General features: G+C 44.7%; 1 protein-coding gene across 2 annotated transcripts; it reads right to left on the reverse strand.

The window, feature by feature from the left end:
* Positions 1-783: 783 nt before the first annotated feature.
* On the reverse strand, positions 784-19,626 carry SEC13 (SEC13 homolog, nuclear pore and COPII coat complex component). Of its 2 annotated transcripts, XM_063114590.1 has the most exons (9): positions 19,548-19,626; positions 16,548-16,592; positions 13,756-13,871; positions 10,906-11,057; positions 10,290-10,423; positions 5,107-5,240; positions 4,536-4,659; positions 3,448-3,594; positions 784-1,220 (listed from the first exon to the last, which is right to left on the reverse strand). In XM_063114590.1, the coding sequence occupies exons 1-9, from the start codon at positions 19,548-19,550 to the stop codon at positions 1,107-1,109; spliced, it is 969 nt and encodes a 322-aa protein (XP_062970660.1). In that variant the 5' UTR covers positions 19,551-19,626; the 3' UTR covers positions 784-1,106. The 2 variants fall into 2 exon arrangements, with proteins under 2 accessions (XP_062970660.1, XP_062970661.1); XM_063114591.1 differs by lacking the exons at positions 16,548-16,592; positions 19,548-19,626 and having other exon boundaries at positions 13,746-13,823.
* Positions 19,627-21,095: the final 1,469 nt, after the last annotated feature.

Below are 21,095 nucleotides of genomic sequence, written 5' to 3' on the forward strand. Positions count from 1 at the left end.
CTTCTTATCTAAGTACCTTCATATAAAGGTTTGGTGCAAGCACCACCCTTAGATACAGTTGAGGAGCTCCAGTACCTGGTCCCTGATTCTTCAGTGGAGAGGACAAACTTTGGAAATGGATCAGGACTCAAACACTGGCTTTGCCACTTGGCTGTGGACAATCCTGTGCAGGGCTTCTACCTTCCATGCCAGTTTCCTCATCAGTGAATTAGGGATCTATACCTATACAGGTTTGCTGTGTTGCTTGAATGAATCAATGTGTGAACATCCCAAGTGTAGTGCCTGGCTTACAGCAGGTCTCAGTGAGTGCTAGTTAGTGACTGTTGTGACTTGAGGAAGGGTCCCAGAGCCTCTGCTGAGAGGTAATACCTGGCTCAGGGTCAATTAGGACAAGAACTTGTCTCCCATGACAGGCCCCTCCTTTCCCTGACAGGGTCAATAAACTGAATGAATTGTGCCCACTTTCCTGGCCAGCCTCTTGCCTATCAGCATTCAGTTAATTTACTACCTTGCATTGGCATGGCATTTTGTGCCATGCCTTAATTAGCTCATTTGAGTCTTGCAGCCATCCTGGAGGGCGGACTGTACTAGTCCTAGTCTACAGAGGAGGATGTGTACCCAGAGAGGATAAGTGGTAGGGCCAGAGCTACAGTTCTTGTCACTGAAGCACTCCTTTTATAGTGCTCTGTATGGTGCCTTTAGTATCAACTGAATCTCAATGATGCTTACACAGCAACAGACCAGCTTTCTAGGTGGAGTGTAGTTACAATAATACAGCAAGAATTATAAGCAATGTGATTTTATTTAATTACTTTGGAACCTCCCCCTCAATAATGCCTGAACCCAAAGGTACATAAAAATGGCCCAAAATATTCGAAAATAATAGATTTGAAGATCATTTGTAGTTTCTTCCTCATGAGTGTCCTCAGCTAGACAGTAAATTACAAACCATATCAAATCATGTTAAGGCAGATGATCAATCTGTGGTTGCATTTGTAACTACTTGTTGGAGTTGAGAGCTCTTCTTCCCAGGTGTTTGGTCAACTGGCCCAGGAAGGGGCAGTCCTGGAGTAGGCAGGTGCGGGGGCCAGACCCTGCTTGTCTGGTCACTGCTCGTTCTGCTGGCTCTCTGTGACTGCAGCTGACACGGAGCCCTGGCCCTTGTTGACATCACTGATGCACACCCACTGCCCATCAACCGACTCCTTCCACAGGGTCACCTGTAAGGCAGTGCACACACCAAATGTCACAGGTCTGTGCTCCCTCCCTCCACTGTCCTCTCACTGGGTCCTCTAAATGAGACCCACTTCCCCATCAAGAACCACTGCTCAGAGGCTTGTGGGTAAACAGACCACTTACCTTGGTTCTCCCTCTGGAATCCCATTAAAATGAAAGTAAAGGAACAAAAACTCCCACAGATAAAGAAAAACAGAGTAGAAATAACAGCAGTTGTGAATGATGATGATGTAAATACAGATGCCAGCAGATACAGCTACAGTGAGTGGACAAGGGGTAGCAGAGAGCAGAAGTTCTCAGAGTGTGGTCCCCAGACCAGAGCGTCCACATCACCTGGGAGCTTGTTACAACTGCAAATTCTTGGGCTCTGGGCCAAGTGATTCAGAAGCTCTGTGGGTGGGATTGGTGATCTGTGTTTTAACAAGTTTAATAATGCTAAAAAAATTTGAGAATTACTATGGTAGAGGAAGATGACAGATCAATAAGCACCTTATTTTTACACTGAAGTAAACTAAAGAAGAAATAGTGAAGAGCTGAAAAGGTTTGCCCCCAGAGAGTGAAATTAGGAGACTGCATTTTAAAAATATCATCTAAAAACTATGTACAAGTATTAATTTGATAAAATAAAAATGATTTTAAGAACTCCTTTTAGGGACAAACTTTATTCACTAAACACGCACCGTGCAGGATGCTCTGGGACTGAAAACATACTAAATCCTTTAGCAGAGGGGTGCTATGGAGATAGTAGAGTTGAGCCCTTTGTAGGAAACAGGCTTATAAAGAAGGAAAGAGTAAGAAGCCTAAAGGCATTAGTGACAGCAGACCCCCAAACACAGAATATTCAACCAGGCATTTGCTTACTGCCTTGTAAAAATCACTGCAGGTCTGCTTGAGGCAAGTCTGGGTCCCTTGGCCTGTCCTGGGTGCCATCAAATGTGGGTTTAGTCCTGACTCTGATATTCACCAGAAATAAAGGAGGTTGGATTAGCTGTCCTTTGAGGGCCATTCCAGCTCCAAAATTCTATGGCTTTGAGATGGGGCCTGCTAGATCTTTCTGGGACCACTGTAGATGAATCGGACCCTAGGCCAGAAAAAAGCTGCTTAGAGAGTCTCAAAGAGATATCTGTATACCTATGTTCAAAGCAGCAGCATTCACAATAGGCTAAGTGAAATAAGCCAGTCACAGAAGGACAAGTAATATATAATTTCACTTATACGAGGTACCTAGAATAGTCAGATTGATAGAGACAGACAGTAGAAAAGTGGTTGCTAGGGAAAGGGGAATAATAATTTATTGGGTGTAGAGTTTCAGTTTTCCATGCTGAAAGGAGTTCTGGAGATCAGTTGTACAACAGTGTGAATGTACTTAATAATACTGAACTGTACACTTAAAAATTAAGATAAAATTTTGTTATTTTACCACAATTTAAAAAACCACCTGCAGAAAGGAAGAAGTAACAAGCAACTGCCATCAACTCTCCTGTAAGGCAGAGGATCCCTAACTTTATCAGGTAGGTTGCAAATGGAGTGGCTATGATGCCTTTTCTTTGGTGTTACAACATCATGCTCTAACCAACTCAGCTAACTGGCCAGCCCATGATGCTTTACCCAGCACATTTACTCTGCCTCTGAATTGTGACTTGGTTAGGGATCCTTCCAGTCCTCATGGCTCTCTATTCTGCCCTGTGCTGGTCTTTGTTTTATGAAGTTTTCCAGTGGCCACTTTGGCTCCATGTCTTACCCTTCCTTTGCACAGCCGTATAAGGTAAACAGTGGGTGCACAAAAAGTATTCGAAATGTACTGATTTTTTAAAAATATGCTTAAGTGTTTTAGAAAAAAACCAATCTTTTTGCTTTGTTTATGGATTCTTTTTCTTATATACTTACTTTTTTGACAGAGTGTATTGAATATTACCATGAAGATGAGGTGACCAAATGGTTGACGTGGTGGCCTGGGCCTGACTGGCTCTGTTACCCACCAGCTTTGTGAACCCTATGCCCCAAGGCAAGTTGCCTCTGTTGGCTGCTTTCCTCACTGTGAACAGGGGACATACTACTTCAGGGGGAGATTTAATGATGTAACTGAGAGACCTGCTCAAAATGCAGTTCTCATTAAGGTTCCTTCCAAGCCCGTGGTTAAATGGAATGTCTAGTGGGCGAGGTGAAGACCAACAGGGCCCTGTCTACTATGCCATTGGGAATGGAGTGTACCTTATTGTCCCCGCCTGAGACGGCCAAGATGTTGGCTGTGATGGACCAGCTCACATGCCACACAACATCATTAAACTTGTGCAGCAACTTGGGAGACCACATATTGCCTGAGGCATCATCACAGGTCCAAATGAACACACGACCATCCTAGGAAAAGACAGATTAGAGTCAGGAAATGGGAGGGCAAGGATCCTGCATATGCAACGTCCTCCCAATCTGGAGCCCTATTGGACCTTTCTTCAGGAATAGGGTGGGTAATTCAGAGCAAAGGATACCTAAGGACCTCTTGAGGATACCTAAGGACAGCTTTGACGACCAGTTTCTAGCCCAGCACCCTTGCTTTTGTCCCTTGACCCCCAGGAACACACTTAAACTGGTCAAGAGTCTCCCAGTTTCCTTTTCTCATCTTGGTTTCCAATAAGAACTTTGTCTGCATTGCCTACTTGAATTTTCTCTGGGGTTTTCCTCATGTCTGCTGAATCACTTCCCTCTGGCTCTCTATACTTTCTCAACTGAATGGGTATAGCTGCCTAAAAACCAATCTCAGAGAATGAGAAGGGAAAATTTAAACTCAAAAATCCCTCTTAAATTTAGAACCAAACAAAACAGGCTCAGCCTACGTAAAAGGCCTACCGTAACTCTTGGCTAGGGTGGTGGTAGTACATCATTAAAGGCATGTCCTTGCTCTTACTTTTATGTTCTGACTGGGGAGGGTAGCTAGGTAGATGACTCTGGGGTTTTAGAGTTTCCCATCCCACCTGATCATTGCTTGGGAACATGCTCAGAATTGCACATGGACACCTCAATTCCCTGCCCACACAAGGTATAGGAGGGGAAACTGGTCCTGAATTTGGCCCCATTCTTGGTGCTGGTTCTGTTGGAATCATTTCAGTTCAGTGGAGGCAAGCCACTTGTGGCTTCTGATGAAGACTTCACCACACAGTGACCTGACTGCACATGCTCCTTCCTACCTCTGCACTGGTCCAAAGGTGCCTACCTTCCAAGAGGACTTTTCCACTAGGGAGACTGTCAGCGCTGACGGGACTCAAGATTAAATAACATGGGTGCTTTCACAGATCTGAGCTGACCTGGGAGCAGCTGGCGATGGTGCTGGTGGGCAGGCCAATGGAGGGAGCCCAGGCCACATCTCGAACCCAGTCACTGTGTGCTTCCAGCTTCTGCTCCTCCTTCCACTGGCCGTCCTCCTCCTCCCTAACAAGAGAGACCAGAGGGAGAATCCAGCAGGGAGCGGCCCAGGTGCCTTTCCCACACCTCCATTCCTCCCTGACCCCATGGGCTCAGCCAGGGGCCAAGGAGCAAATCCACCTTTCTTATTTCATTCATTGAGGCTACAAAATTTTATTCGGTTCACCCCACCTGTAAGGAAATCCTCTAGGAAATGCTCTCTTTCTCCATAGCTAAAAAGTTAGCTCCAACAGTTGGGTATTAGGTGAACAATAAACATGCTTGAAAAAAAGGGCAAGAGTTTTTTTTGTTTTTGTTTTTCAAAAGTATATCCTCTAATAGACTGAAACAATATTTTACTGGTAGGGAAAAATAAAGGTGACCTTGTTTCCTGTGAACTGTGGCTGAGCCATGATAGGTAGGGTAGAGGGTAGAAATGTCCCCTCATAGAGAAGTCCCTGCAACTCCACTTACTTCCACAGCTTAATGAGGTTGTCACAGCCACCTGACGCAAACTTCTTGATGTAACTGGGCTTTTGCCCAGACGGCTGATCTATGAGGCTTCCAGGTACAACAGCAGGGGCCCAGCTGACAGCATTGCAACCAATCTGTAAAAAGGGGAACACGTGGTAACTCTACCCTTTTGCCCCACAATAAAACACTGTGGTTCTACAGACCCAAGGCTGCTGTCATTTCCTTTCCATTGCTCAGGACTGGGTTATATAAGACAGCTGATGTGATGAACAAGAATTAGCCACTCACAATTCTCCCTCAAGGATTCCTAAGTGTGTACATTTTTTCTGCAGTATGCATTTAAAGTAGGAATTAGGAATGCTCAGGAATTTAAGAAACAACATTTTCTAAACACATGAAAGGAGGGCACACTGGGACCTATTTAAGAAAAAAAATCTTTTTATTCTAAAGTAACAGATTCAGAAAACCGCAAAAAATTTGTGGCTTCAATACCAGATCAAGAAACAAAACTCTGTCACCAATCTCAGAGGTCCTGTCATTATGTCCCATCCTAACCCTGACTTCTAATGTCTTTTTCCCATTTTGTCACCCAAATGTGCATCCTTTGACACTATCGTTTTGTCTTGTCCATTACAATTTTTAAAATGTTTTTATTATATCTCCTGATTTGTAGAGTCGTCTGATTTTTCCCTTATAATTTTTCTGTTGAAGAACCAGAGTCATCTGACCTGTAGTCTCTCGGTCTGGATTTTGTTGTTATGTACTCAGTTCATTATATTCCCCCGAGTTCCTGAAAAAACTGTCAGCTGGAGGCAAGACTGTCAGATTCAGGAGGGAGCTCCCTGGCAAGACTGCAGGTGGTAGTGTGTTCTTTCAACAGGAGGCACATGTCAGGTTGTCTTTTACATTAGCAGCTGTCAATAATTTATGCCTCAAAAAAAGGAAAAAATAATTTATGCCTCTCTTAATTCACTGGGGGTTGCAAAATGATTACACCCTAATTCTATCATTTCTTTGTCATTTATTACATGGAATATTCCAGGTAGAGGCAACTCCCCTCATTAACTACAGTTATGGACGACATACACAACAGTGGTCACAAAGATTATAATGGAACTGAAAAATTCCTATTGCCTAGTGATGTCCTAGGATCATAAAGTCATAGCACAATGCATTACTCATGTGATGGTGTAAACAAACCTACTGTAAAATATGTTGAGGAGTGCCTAGTTTACCCATGGTGTGACCCTCCCAAGGGTAGTTCAGCCCTTTAAAATAGAAAGCTAAGATTTTACACATTAGGTCTGACACCAAGTGAAAGGATTATTGTCTACCTTAGAATTCTTGCATTTTTAAATGATTCCCACCCATGCCCATAGCAAAATAATAGTTAACAGTTAGCTAGCATTAACTGAGTGCCAGGCATAATTCCTACCTGTAATTTAATTTTCATAACTTTGTGGGAGTGGTATAATTCTAATCCACATTTAACAGGTGAGGAATGTGAGGCAGAGGGACTTAGTAACATAATTAGAGGGCCCACATTCATGCAACTAGTGGCCAGTGTAGATAACAGGAAAATTCATCGCCATTCCCTTTCATAATACACGTTTGTACAATGATGAAATTGTCTAATGGTACACTTCTCAGGATGTATCCCAGTCTTTAAGCAATGCATGGCTGTATTTCATTACCCAGGGGTATGGATCAGAGAGGAAAGGCTGGATAAATGCTTGATTCTTTCTGTACCAGTTCTGTCATTCTCCAAAGATGACCCATTCTCCTTTTAAATGTCATTATGAACTCATGGATTTAAGCATATTTGACGGGTTTCAGTTCATGGCAAATATTCTCATTTCTGACACTCAAACTACCCTTCTTGGCAGTGTGAGCCGGTTCAAGTTGGCTCTTTTGACATACCCTAGTATGTCAAAGTATAGCTTTGATCATTTCTTTCCTCTCTGGTGTGACAAAATGTTCCAGACTCATCTTGTACATTTCCTTCCTCAGACCTAGGATCAGCCATTTCTCTGGTTTCTTTTAGTGAGAAACTATTTCAAGACTGTAATCTGGGTGATAGGGATGCTCACTGCTGTACGTATATTCCTTATTTTATCTCATTTCACATACAACAGTCTCAGAATATTAATGCCAATATGAGTACTAAAAACATTTTAAAAAGTTTTTGCAAATGCTCTCTCCATTCTCTCCCATGCAGTTTTTAATAGTGGTGCTATATCCCCCTTAGCAGAGCATACAGCCATTACATATTATACTCTGCCTTCTGACCCTCACTTAGTCTTACTTCTCTACAAGTAACTGTATATTTATGTTGATGTGTTTCTAGTCATTTTTGTTGTCTGCAGCTTATTTTCTGGTAGAAAACCTCAGGAAGGGGTCATGGAAACAAGAGTCCCTAGGTTCTTGTATACTGATAAGTTTGTATTCTTTATATGCCAAAGTTAATTTTAAACAACATCTTTGATATGGTATGATTGACATTAACTGCACATAAAATGCATGATTTGATGAATTCTGACATAAGTATATCCTGTAAAACCATCACCACCATCAAGATAATGAACATATCCATCACTCCCAAAAGTTTCCTTGGGTCCTTTTGTAATGTAATCCATCTCTCCACCCTGCAGCCCCCAAACTTGGCAACCATGGATCTGCTCACTATAGATTAGTTTGCATTTTCTAGAATTTTAGATCAATGGAATCACCGTATGTACTTTGTCTTTTTTACTCAGCATAATTATTTTAAAATTTATCCATCATGTGTGTATCAATAGTCGTTTTCTTTACTGTTTAGTATTTCTGAAGTATGGATATACCACAATTTGTTTATCCATTTATGTGTTGATGGACAAATGGATAATTTTGTTTTGGCTATTAAAGCTGCTATGAAATTCTGTGTATAAGTCTTTGTGTGAACTTGAAAGTCAATTTTCCTGGTGATAAATCCTTGGCTCACACTTTCTTTCCTTGAGTATTTTAAATGTGTTACTCCTTTTTCTTCTGTATGATTCACTACTGTTGAAAAGTCTGATGATAATCTAATTTTCTTTCCCTTATAAGGTACACAGCTATTTTTTCCTAGATGTCCAAAGGATTTTTTTCTTTTTCTCTAAAGACCAGTTTCTTACTGTCTTTCTATTAGTGATTCTTGGTCGATATTCTTAAATACAGGGTATGATCTCTCAATTTCAAGTTCCAAATCTTTTCATTTTTTAATTTGAAGAGTTTTCTTGAATTGCTTTTTAGTATTCTGTTTTTTCATCAGGGACTCCTGTTATTCACATTTCATGATTATCTTTGCCTGTCTTCACTTTTTCTCAAAACCTCTTTAGCTCATATTTTGCTTTTGAAAATTTTCCTTTTTTTACATTCTGTTTCTATTTACTCATTATCTGTTGCATTTATTTGCTCTTATATTTCTTCTAATTTAGTCTTTAATTCTGAAATTTTTCATATTTTTTTGGGGGGGTGGGGTGGGGGGTGGGCCTGTACAGGGATCAAATCCTGGATCTTGGTTATTTCTAATACTTTCCTGAGTTCTGTCACCTTATTTCTGAGTTTTTCTAATTTTGACTTATGTTATTCTCTCATGGTTTATATTTTTAAAAATGACTCAGCTTGATTTGAAATATGAGAAAGTTTAGTATCCATTATCTGAAATGCTGGGGACCAAAAGTGTTTTGGATTTTGACTTTTCTGGATTTTAGAACATTTGCATTATACTTACTAGTTCAGTATTCTTAATCTGAAAATCCGAAATCCAAAATGCTCCAATGAGCACTTCCTTTTAGTGTCACGTCAGTGCTCAAAAAGTTTCAGATTTTGAAGCCTTTTGGATTTTCGGATTAGGGATATGCAACCTCTAGTGGGTTACAGTTTAGTTCTGTTATGTGGGCATGTCCTCCTAGTGTGCTCTCATTGTCTGTAGGGATGCTTTCTGTGTATTCTCTTTTTCTTTTCTTTTCCTTTGGTGGCTGGCCAGTACAGGGATCGATCCATGGACCTTGGTGTTATCAGCACCATGCTCTAACCAACTGAGCTAACTGGCCAGCCCCCTTTTTTCTTATAGTAATAACTTTGTACATGATTTCACCTCAGATTCTTTTGTTATTTTTATGTGAGATCAGTTTTTCTGATAAAATAACGTTCAGGAAAGCCTTTCTAAGTTCAGAACCCTCTCTTTTGTTTTTGTATAGTGTTAAAAAAATGTGATAGCTTGCTTTCAGAAGTTCCTAGCTCTGTTCCCCTTCCCTATGTTGGTCTATATCTTCTCTTTCTGTTCCTGTGTCCAGCTCAATTTTGATCGCACTCCCAGCAGTTTCTCCTCATGAGGGGCCCCGTCCTAGAAGCAAGCCCTCGAGGATCACAGGGGTCAGATTTCTCCCAGCCTCTTTAGTTTTTCTTTCTGTGGGCCCTGGTAGATTTCAGAAGTGTTTGGGCCTTCGAAACCAGAACTGCTACATAGAGAGAAGGCACACAGATTCCAGGGTTCTAATCCTGGCATGGTGCCTTCTCTAAGTCATGTCCTTTTTTCAAAGCCTTGCTTTGCCTCATCATAAAATGGGACCAGGACTGCTTACCTTGAAAATCTGTACTTTTGTTAGTTCCTTCTTTCATTTGCAAATGTTTGTGAGAATTATATGACACACAGTAGAGGCTCGAGAAATGTGAGCTTTCCCCCACTGTCCACACTACTTTCTTGACTGTTTCAGTCTTAAGGTCCAATGACCAGGAGCACAGAGAACTAAACCCCAATGAAGCTTTTTATAATGCCCCTTGGTTCTCGGGGAGTCCCAATGACTACTGCGGGTTGTGTCACCCCAAGGTATCTGTAACTAAGGTGGTAGATGCGCAGGCTGCTGCTGCATCTTCCCAGTGCCCCAGCTCTCCCCACCTTGGGAGCTTATAAGGAAGAGCCAGTGGCTGAATGAGGCTGGTGCAGCCTGGTCTGGTGTCAGACCAGAGAGCAGAGAGGCTCAAAGCTGCTCTATACCAAGCACATCTGATCAGCAGCCCCCTCCCTGGCCCACCGCACAGCAGGGACACTACCCCACCGCACAGCAGGGACACTACCCCGGCCACTCTCTTGGGAGTCTGTAACAGAAACATAGCAAGGCAACAGAGCTACCCTCTACACAGAAGGCAGAGGCTAGACTTACGCTGTGGGCATTGTTGATCTTCTTCACTTCCCACTGGCCTTCACCGGTGTAAGTCAGCAGGGAGATGGCCCCATCCGAACTCCCGCAGGCCAGGATCAGGCCGTAGTCATGGGGGGCCCAGCACACAGAATTCACTGCAGGAAGGAGGGAAGCACATGAGCACTGACAGCATGACCCAGAGTTTCAATTTCTGATTTCCCATTTTACTAAATTTTGAAAAAAACTGCAGGGATCACCAGGGGGAAGTTGTAATTTTGTCAATTAAGGATATTAAAAAAAATCCCTACCACCTACTAATATCATCATTTCATAAACTAAAGTCTATCTTAACGAAAAAAGTAGGAAGAACAACAATTTGAGAATAAAGGCTGGTACTTAAAACGAATAAACCTTGAGAAAAACTAACTATGTTATCTTTACTTTTCTCATTTTGCTTTGGACTGGCTTTAGGTTTAGTATTTTACCTCAGTGGACAGACTAGCAAAAAAGCCAACCACAGCCAAAGGGACAGATGAAAAGCATCACAAGGGGAAGGGAGCCAGGGCTTCAGCCAGGACACAGGCTTTTCTCACTCAAGGGCCCCCTCACCAGCCCTCTCCTGCCACACTCAGTATACCTGAGGAATCGTGTCCTGAGTGCTCGTGGGTCTTCTCCCAGGTGCCGTTTTCCTCTTTCCAGATAATGACTTTCCGGTCATAGGAGCAGGATGCCAGGATATTGCCATACATGGGGTGGGCCCAGGCCACTTGCCACACAGGACCCTCATGACTGCAAGGGGAAGGGATGAGAAGCTACTCAGACGGGCCAGAGGAAGCCATTGTGCCTCTGCCAGGCACTATTTTGTTCAGAACTGAGTAGCTTTCTTGGCAGGCTGAAACAATGTCTCATTTGGAATTGCCTAAGAATTTCAAAAGGGAGAACTATGGAATGTCAGTGTCAAAAGGGACCTTCTCTGGATAGTGAGGACTCTGAAGCCCAGAGAGGTTAAGCAACTTGAAGTCACAGAGCCTTTGAAAGAGAGTCAGGACTCTAAGTCAGCCTCCCTGTCTGGGTCAGGTAGAAACCTCACCAGCCCCAGACTGCAGGCAGCACTGCTTATGTCTATGTCATCAGCACAGTCATTAATCAACCAAGGATTTACACCAGTAAGTCCTTAGTAAATATCTGTAGATGAAATCACTATTTATCCTTCTAGTTGGTCAACTTCTGAAAGAGCCCGTATCTGTTTCACTTTTATATTTTCTACTACTCTTTTAAATTGCAAGAGGCATGTCTTCATCTTCTCTTCTGATCTTTATCTGTTCACCTGATAACAGGTACCATCTGAGCACATACTCTGCGGCAGGCTTTGCGTGGGGACTGCTTCTCTGGCACCTCGGCACACATGAGGCAGTACAGTATAGTGGTTATGAGCCAGGCTCTTTCCAACCCACTCCCCCATTCACTAGCTTTTGACTTTAGGCAAGTATCCTATCCTCTCTATGGCTTCGTCTCTTTATCTGAAAATGGAGATATCAATAAAACTTCTTTCATAGGGTGGTCATAAGGGTTAAATATTTGTGGTATCACATGTACAAAGCTTAGAACAATGCTTGATACAAGAAAACAGAAAAACCACTGAATACCTGTTAGTATTATACACCTGTTAGTAAAGTGCTGCTCCTTGTTTACTTCTCACTCTAGGACTGCAGACACTTAAAAGTCTGCTCCTGCCCCTGGTGAGAACAACGGTACATTCTCAGTCCCTACAAAGGAGCCGCTAATGAAACTGTGAGTAGACTCAAATTTCCAACAGCTAGCATAGTTTAACTGAGGCAAATAAGAATAGTGTGATTTTTTTCTATCCCTCCAACATGTCACATAAGAAAAACAAACAGCAGAAAGGACTGAGTCACCGCAAATGTGACTGCCTCTGCCTGTTGGCAATCAAGCCTCATCCTAGTAGCTCTCTGTTCAGCCAGGAGCTCCTGCACAGGAGGCATCTGGTTCCTTTGTCTTCCTTGACACTCAGGAAGAGGTGGAACTTCTAGGCCCGTTTCCCCAAATGGACACTGACTTAGTTTATTTTTTTTTTAAATTCAGTTAATAAACACATACTGAGCATCTACTTGCCAGTGTTCTTAATCTTTCTTGTACAGTCTGTTAAGGGTTATGAACCCCTTGTCAGAACAATACACAAAATACATAGAACGAGGCTTATAAAGAAAACCCAATTAGGGGCCAGCCTGTGGCTCACTTGGGAGAGTGGTGCTGATTACACCAAGGCCACGGGTTCGGATCCCTATATAGGGATGGCCAGTTAGCTCACTTGGGAGAGCGTAGTGCTGACAACACCAAGTCAAGGGTTAAGATCCCCTTACTGGTCATCTTTTAAAAAAGTAAAGAAAGAAAACCCAATTATACTGAAATGCAGTTATCCAAATGTTAAACAATTTATGAGATAGTGATACATAAGCTTCTTTGTTAACATATCAAGTGACAAATTCTAGTGGCAGATCCAAGAACCACTGTAATTTCAAAGTCATGATGAGTATAAATGATATTCTGAGATAGCCAGAACTGCAATGTGAGATGAAAATAACTGTGACTTCTACTGGTGACAAAGTGACAGGTATTAGAAATCCCACTGTGGTTTCTGGCCTAACCTCCATAATTGAAGAAAATGCTAAACGTCAGAGTCACTCGAAATAAAGACGTGATTGTTTTTTCCCTTGCCTCAGCTCACCAACCCCTGAATTCTATCCACAAAACCCTTGGAGATCTCTGGAACCCAGGTTGAGAACCCACAACCAAGTGAAAGGCAGTGAAGTGAGGGAAAGCAGTAGAGATGTGGCCATAAAAACAAGCTGGGACCTTGTCAAGTATCTTAGTAGGGAAATGGTAAATCAAACACTTGTAAATATTCACTGAACACCTGCCACGGGCAAACAGGCAGAACACTGGCATTTATAAAATTATTATTGCATTCTTACATTATTTTTCCAGTAATGCTCTGGAGCAATGCTTTAGATCATACCGCTAAACTAGCATGAAACATTACTGTTTACCACTTCTAAAAGTAGCAGTGGCTGCCCACATTGAAGGTGTGCTTTGTGGTAGGCACTGTGTCAGAACTGTGCATGCATGACCTGGGAAGGAGGTACCACATTAGCCCAGTTTTGAGAGTGAGCAGATGAAGGCTCCGAGAGGTAAACTACCTTGCTTATCCAAGGTCTTCAAGTGGGTATATATATTTATGGGTAGCAGAGCTGGGAATCACACCTGGATTCACCTGTGCCCTTAGCTGCATTGCCCTGTGGACATTTGCTGGGGGCAGCTAGACTGGTTGGGATCCAGGTGTCCTCACTGCTAAAGACACATTGGGGATGCTCTGAATCTGGGCTGTCATCCATTTGTCCCATGCTTCAGGCAGGATGTGAGAAGCCAAACCATTCCTGAGACCTTCCCTTGGCTTACCTACACTTACCCCCTGAGGTCGGCGATGAGGATCTGCCCTCCGTTGCGCACATCGAAGATCCTGACAGACCTGTCTGATGAGCAGGTTGCCAGGCGGGTGCCATAGTAGTCCATCTGGGCATCATGCTGCAAAGGGAGGACAGCTCGGGAAGCATGCAGGCTGGGTGGGTGGGGGTGGGGTGAGGGCAGTCACCAGTCTAGTTTGGACCAGAATCTACCTGGAATTAATTTAATCTCAAAGAATCATCACCATCAGGCAGGAAGCTAGCATGCTGGCATTCTCACTTCTGATAGGCAATGTCTTTCTGAAAGGAACAAAATAATCCATACCCAGTTGGTTTAAAAGACCCTTTACACATTCCAGAGAAGGTCCCTTCTAATCCTGTTCTGTATGGTAGGTATGGGAGAAAAAAAGCTGGCATAGCCCTCTTCTTCCTCCTTCCTCCCAGGCATACTCCCCACCTTCCTCTTGCCTTCTTAGTCTTTGCAGGCTACTAGGGAAGATACCCTGAGGTTCATTCACCTCAGCCCCAGAACCCAAGGCTAATGCTTGGCAGCAGGCCAAAGGAGCAGGCCTCTGACTGGCTGCAGGCCCCAATCAGGTCCTCCACGATGCATGCTATGTTTGAATGTGTCCCCCAAAGTCCATGTGTTGGGAAGTTAATTCCAAATGCAACAATGTTGAGGTGGGACCTTTGAGAGGTAACTGGGTCATGAGGGCTTTGCCCTCATTAATGGATTAATGCCATTATCGAGGGAGTGGGTTAATTATCCTGGGAGTGAGTTTCTGATAAAAGGATAAATTCAGACCCCCTTTCCCTTGCTCTCTTGTGCTCTCTTGCCCTTCTGCCTTGGCCCTCACCAGATATGGGTCACTTGAGCATAGACTTCCCAGCCTCTAGAACTGTGAGCCAAATAAACTTCTGCTCTATAAATTACCCAGTCTCAGGTATTCTGTTATAGCAGCAGCCAAAGGACTAAGGCAATGAGCCTCTGGCCTGGACACAGGGTTCTATTCAGATATTAGGCTTCTTCCTCCACCCCTTGCCCTGCATCCTTTGTGGATCTGTTCCTGGGTTTCTGCTTGACCTTTTCCCCAGTACCCCAAGTTCCCCACCAAGGAAAACAATGCTTTAAGTGTCACTGGTCCCACCACTCATGCACCAAATTCCTCTATGCTGATGGACCATCCAGACCTAGGTCTGGCCCCTGCCTACGTTTCCTCGTCCATCTGGGTGAAAGTTGCCGAGGCCTACCACCCAGCTGAACATCCTGGTTCCTCCTGCTTGCTGGCTCTGTCTATTCCAATGGATGGCACTTTCCTCAGCTATCCCACCTGGGGAGTTTCAGGATCTATCGCTTGTCACTCCTGTGGTCATCAGGAGCAATTATACCCTTTCAAAGGAAGCATTAATTCTGTCTTCCTCAACATTGCTTTCTCACCTCCCTACTCAAGGAAAATGTCCTGATTCTTCCTTAGAAATTAACCCCCTCCTCTATAGCAGGCCTTGGTTTCTTGGAAGGCAGGCAGTGCAGGTGTGAAGAAAGATCTTCTCTGCAAGTGTATTTCTGAAGCATGTCTCCTGCAGAGTGCTGTTACACTTTGGGAAAAAACAGGGCACAGTACCTAAGAGATCTAAATCCTTTCTCCTTAGCTTATTTGCTGTGCAAGCTTTGAAAAACTGCCTAATCTCCTTGAGCTTCAGTTTCCTCATCTTTAAATGGGGCTAATGAGTGCATCTGCTTTAAGAGTTTTTATGAAGGTTAAATAAGACACAGTGAAAAGTACTTAGCATGGGCTCTGATACTTAGTGAGCACGCAAACGTTCGTCATTACCACTTTGCCTCATCTATTCCTCAAACCAAACCCATACAAGCAGGTAGCATATCCATTATTTTTCCTACGAGAAAACTGAGGCTGGCTCAGAAAAGTTAAGACATTGGCTAGGGAGTCTCAGATTGGATCTTCTTGTCTACGGTGCTGGACTATCTCTAAGGATGTGTGGTCTTATAGCTAGACCATGTATAACTGAATCCAAGGATCATATACAACTTTGAGACCAGGTAACCTATCAGAAACCCAAAAGCAACTGAAAGTGCATAGGTTGAGAGTGCATGAAATGCTGTAAGCCAACTGGGTCTTGCTTAAAGGCTGCCTGCACTGTTTGGCTCTACGTGAACCAGAGTCTGTTTTCCTGCTGGAGACCTTAACCTTTGGACCTTCTCCTACAGCCCTGTCCTCTTACACTGAACCCTGTGTTTGCCTCTCAGGAAACACTTTGAGTAGAGACTGCTGGTTCAAAGAGACTTGTTTGGCCTGTTATCTGTGGTGGTCCTACGTGGCTCTGCCTTGGGCTTTCACTGGGGCTGCCCTCTGCCTTGTACTGAGTCATCTTCCTACTCTCTTTTTTTTAAACCCCCTTTCCAATGGGGCTAAGAAGGGACAGCAGGAGGAAGACAGATGGGAAGACTACTGTGAAACCTCTGCACCCACTCAGGTGCATATCATCCCAGAGCAGGTTACTGTGTTGGCCAGAAGACTGAGAGCCTTGAGCTACATACCATTCCCAAGTTCCTCCCAGGTGAAAATGATGAGACTGCCATAGCCCTGCCAACTCAGAGGGCACTGCTGAGAAACTGACCATACCTCCTTAGGCTATAGCCTGACTGGCAACTGCTGAAAATCCATACCTGTATTCATGAATGGTCAACAGAAAGGGGTAATGAAAAACCCAAACTGCTTCCCTCCCACAGGAATGCCCATGTCCACGGCCCTTGAGGAAGGGCTAAATGAATACTTACAATCATGTCCTCATGGGAGGTATCCACAGTGTTAATTACTGACACCTAGAACCAAAGATATTCCTGGTAAATTAACTGAGGGCAGTTAGAATGGAATCATCTCATTAAATCTACTAATTGTTTCTAAAGTTCTTGACTTGTGTGTGTTTGTTCACTCACTCATTCATTCAGTAAACATTCACTCTAAGTACCTTCTTTTTGCCCAGCACTGTGCCTAGGACTGGCGATATAGACACAGAAAAGAGGTACTTCTTGCCCTTGAGCAGCCTGCACATAAATAACCATAAATGCCAAGACACAACTTTTAATGGTGGTTTACATGTAATATAGGGGTCTGGGGGTGGGGTGATGGTAGACATGAACTGGGCCTTAGATGATGGATAGGAATTTGCCAGGTGGCACAGGGAAAAAAGTACAGTCCAATCAGAGGGAATAACATGAGCAAAGACATAGAGGTCTCAGAGAGCTTGATGGGGTGGGGGTGGGGGTGATGGCAAGCAGTCCTGGCTACCATTGAGGGTGAGAAGGAACCCTGAGAGAGCTAGACCTCCTTTGTGGATGACAGAGCTGATGTTGTTCCATGCAGTTTATGCATAACAGGGTTATTACCCAAGACTTGGGGACTTCATTCAAGTTTCTCCTGAGGCTGCTCCCTGGTCTACCACTTGTGGCAGACCCTGTACTGTCACCTAGGGGGATCTAGGGTTAAACAGCTTATACGGCTAGAACACAGCTGTTATGGTCTTCACCTTCCTACCCATTCTCTATGGTTCAGCTCAAATTATCCCCCCTTTTTAAAGATTCTCAGATCCCTAATTGGCTAGACTGTCTTGCATGTCTTCAGAACTGACTGTCCACAGCTGTTTTTCTTCTCCACTAGAAGGTGAGTTCCCTGGAGCTATAGTCTGAGTCACCTGCAGTTTTGAATCCCCTCAAATCATCCAGTACAGTGCTTTGCAAACAGAAGGAACTCAGTGACTATTTGCTGAATGAATAAATAAATGAACGAAAGCTGGATATAATTTTCTTTGCTTGACCACTATTCTCTTAAATTCTTGGGATAGAAAAGGGGACTGAAAAGGAGGTTATGGTTTGGAATGAACATTTCTTACCAGTCCCCCCATTTCATCTTTTCCAGCACAAGCCCTACAGGTATAAAGTCTGACTTGACTTTTCAGAAAGGTGGACACCGGAAGAGGATAGCTGCACAGAAGTTCAAAAGGTACACATCAAGTAGCACAAGTTCTCTCATCAAATTCTAGACTCCCTAAAAAGTGAGTCCCCAAGATCTGTAAAGGCAAGTAAAGAAGATAAGGAGTCTCCTCCATGTGCCGAGCTGTATAGGTTACAAAATGCTTTCACATGCTCACTGGGAGGTACCAAGGGCAGAGTCAAGCAGAGCCATCTGCCAGACTAAGGAACTGAAGAAGCCCAGAGAAGAGACAGCACTTGCCAAAGTCACAGAGCTAGTTAAAGGCAAAGCTGGGAAAAGAGCCCCATCCCCTAACCTCCTAATTACCAGCCCACAAAGCTTTTCACTCTGCCAGGCTGCCTATCTAGAAGATAAAGTAGTTGTGACACTGAACTCCCTAAATCTAATGGCTGAGGAATATGTACATTCAGAAAGAAAGTTTACTGCGAGGTAGTTTCATAGCAGGTTACCAAAGGACCTAAGTGATAACCAGCATTTATTTCTGACCACTCTCATCTACCAGCCATGCTTGGTGAAATATACTTCTGAACAGCAGTGAGAATGTGAATGTGAGGTTTTTTTTGTTTTTTTTTTTAAAAGATGACCGGTAAGGGGATCTTAACCCTTGACTTGGTGTTGTCAGCACCATGCTCTCCCAAATGAGCCAACTGGCCATCCCTATATAGGGACCCGAATCCGTGGCCTTGGTGTTATCAGCACCACACTCTCCCGAGTGAGCCGCGGGCTGGCCCTGAGTGTGAGTTTTAAAGCTCTCAGAGTACTTCTTCCTGTGCACCAGGCGTTATTGTGAAGTAGTGGAAGGAAGCACTCAAAACAATTCACCCTTCAGAATCTGATGAGTTAAAAATTCACTTAGAAGGAGCTGAATTTCAGAGCATATGCGCCCCCAACCCTATTCAGCAGCAGAACTAGAGGCCAAAAGAGGTGAGTGATTCAACCTCTAGTCGCCTGCAGAGTAAGAACCAAACCCAATGTTCTGATTTCTGGGTTCATGCAGGTTCCCTCAAACCTGCTGCTGAGGCACACCCATTTGCTTAAGAGCATGCATTTACTAGACTGTGCCAGGCTCAGTCTAGATACTTCCATCCATTAGTTTTCATTCAGTCATTCACTCAATGAGTAAGGGTGGAGTGAATGAATCCTGTGGATACCACACAGGTTTAAAAAACTGAGCCTCTGCCCTCAGAGAGTCATTCGGCTCATCCTTACATCAGTTTCCTGAACTGCCCATCATACCTGGGGGCCCTATGCCGAACTATTCAGCCACCTCTGCTGGGAGAAGTAGTAGGTGGCAGAACGGAATGGTTAGGAGGGTTCGTATCTCTGCCACTTACTAGCTGTGCACGAGGCTTCGCCATTCTAGACCTCGTTTCCTCACCTGTAAAGTGTTGATTAATGACAGCATCTTCTTCTGCTAACAAGGCTGTCAGCAGGCTGAGATTATGAACAACACTTGGAACTTTACTAAGGGCTAAGTATACAGTAGCTCCTATGGTGTTTTTGGTTTTGTTTTCAATTTTTGAAGGAAAAGAAGGACAGGAGAGAGACGAGCAGGAGGGGCGGCAGCGGCGCGTTCCACAGAGTTCCCGGAGGCTCCGCGGCCTCACCCCTGTCCTTCCCCTCTGGAAATTCCGCAGGGACAGGACCAGAACCCCTAAAACCTCGAACTGGTGGAGGGCAGCTGAACGGCCCCAGCCCGCGGTTTGAGCCTCGGTGCGGCCAAGGAACCCGTGGGAGCCGCGACCGAGGTCCAGAACCTGCTCGGCATCCCCAGCCCCAACACTCACCATGGCTGCGGCGGCGGCGGCGGCGCCTGCGACTCCGGGCCTCGGACGTGGCAGCTTCCGGCGGCGCCTCTGAGCAGACCACTTCCGGCGCCGGGCAGACAGGACGCGGGCCAAGGCTCAGAAGCCTCCGTGCAGCAACCCAGCCTCCTCGCATGAAGGTTCCGCGCCTTCCGGAAGCCGCGCCGCGCCCTCCCTGCCCCCCAATCCTCGGGGATCGCGCGAGACCTACGGGGTGGGGCTGTTTGCCATGCCGACCTTGACCCGGTGCTGGGAGATCTGAAGCGCTGGTGGGTCGTCTCTCCTGACCAAGCCTTCCCTTGAGATCCATAAATGAAAGAAAGGATTAATAACTACAGCTTCACCAGCCTCCCTGCGGTTCTGGGTGCGATCGGCCTTATGATGAACATCGTAGGATGATTAATTTTGGGGGGTGGGGGAGGTGAGTACACTGGTCCTATGTTTCCTTGTTAGCCACTCCTCAAGACCCAAGGACTGAGACCAGGGCTGAGGAGGCCAGGGAATGCTCCTCACCAGAGGCGAGACCTCTTGCCCTGCCCTCCCTAAGCCACAAGGACCATCCCTCCAAACTGCTTCTTCCAAACTGATCCACTGGGATCCTGTGAGTCTGGCCCATCAGGTCGATACCCCCAGTCAAAAAATAATCTCAGCCAAGATCCTGTAGCTAGAGCCCAGGACCCAATCCGCAGTGTCCCCAACCTCAGGGTTCTTGGCTTCCGCAGGGTGGCACAGCACAGTGAGAATGCTGCACTGCAAAACAGAGCCAGCTTCCCTCAGCCACACATGGTCTAGCCCTGGCCCCCTGGTGACATTAAAGAGGCAGATGACCTATAGTGGATCCTCAGCTCCCCTTAAGTCACCATCCTTCAGTTTCCTCTCTGGAAACCTCTAAGAACCCTAGCGGGAGATGGTCACTGCTTGAGGGAAGATGTTAGGGTTCAGAGAGCGTGACAGACCCAGACTGTCAAGGAGCTTTGGAGAGGGGGCCAGAGGAGAGTGTGTGTTAACAGAACTAAGGGCCAGACCTTGGGGCAGCAACCCACCCTTCCACCCCCGCCCCAGCTTTTGAGACTCATTATTTTCCAACGATGGAGAAATATTGCAGGGGTGTGAGGGGGTGGTGCTTATGGTAGAGTAGAGGAAAAAGGTGGGTGGGTGGGGGACCCCTTGGGTCTCCTGTTCTTCCAGGGACAGGCCCTGGCCTTGGATCTGTAGTTGCACCACTGATTCTCTGAGTGATAAGGCCAAGTTGCTTCTCTCTGAGCCTCACTTTCCTCAAATAGAAAATGGGGACAAGGGCATATTAGATGTAAGTACAATACATGAGGCATAGTTATGAAAGGAATTTCCTTGTGTAGGCATTGAAGTTGAAGAGGTTGGGGATTTGGGACAAGCAATGGAACTGTATCTTATTAAGGTATTTGCTGGTGGGACTGAAAGGTATTGTAATATAGAGGTTTAGAGTGCTGATTCTGCATCAAGACTCCTAGGTATCAATACTGTATCTTCTACTTATTAAGTGGGCACATT

This window comes from Cynocephalus volans, chromosome 11 (genome assembly GCF_027409185.1).
Source record: "Cynocephalus volans isolate mCynVol1 chromosome 11, mCynVol1.pri, whole genome shotgun sequence".
Taxonomy (NCBI): domain Eukaryota; kingdom Metazoa; phylum Chordata; class Mammalia; order Dermoptera; family Cynocephalidae; genus Cynocephalus; species Cynocephalus volans.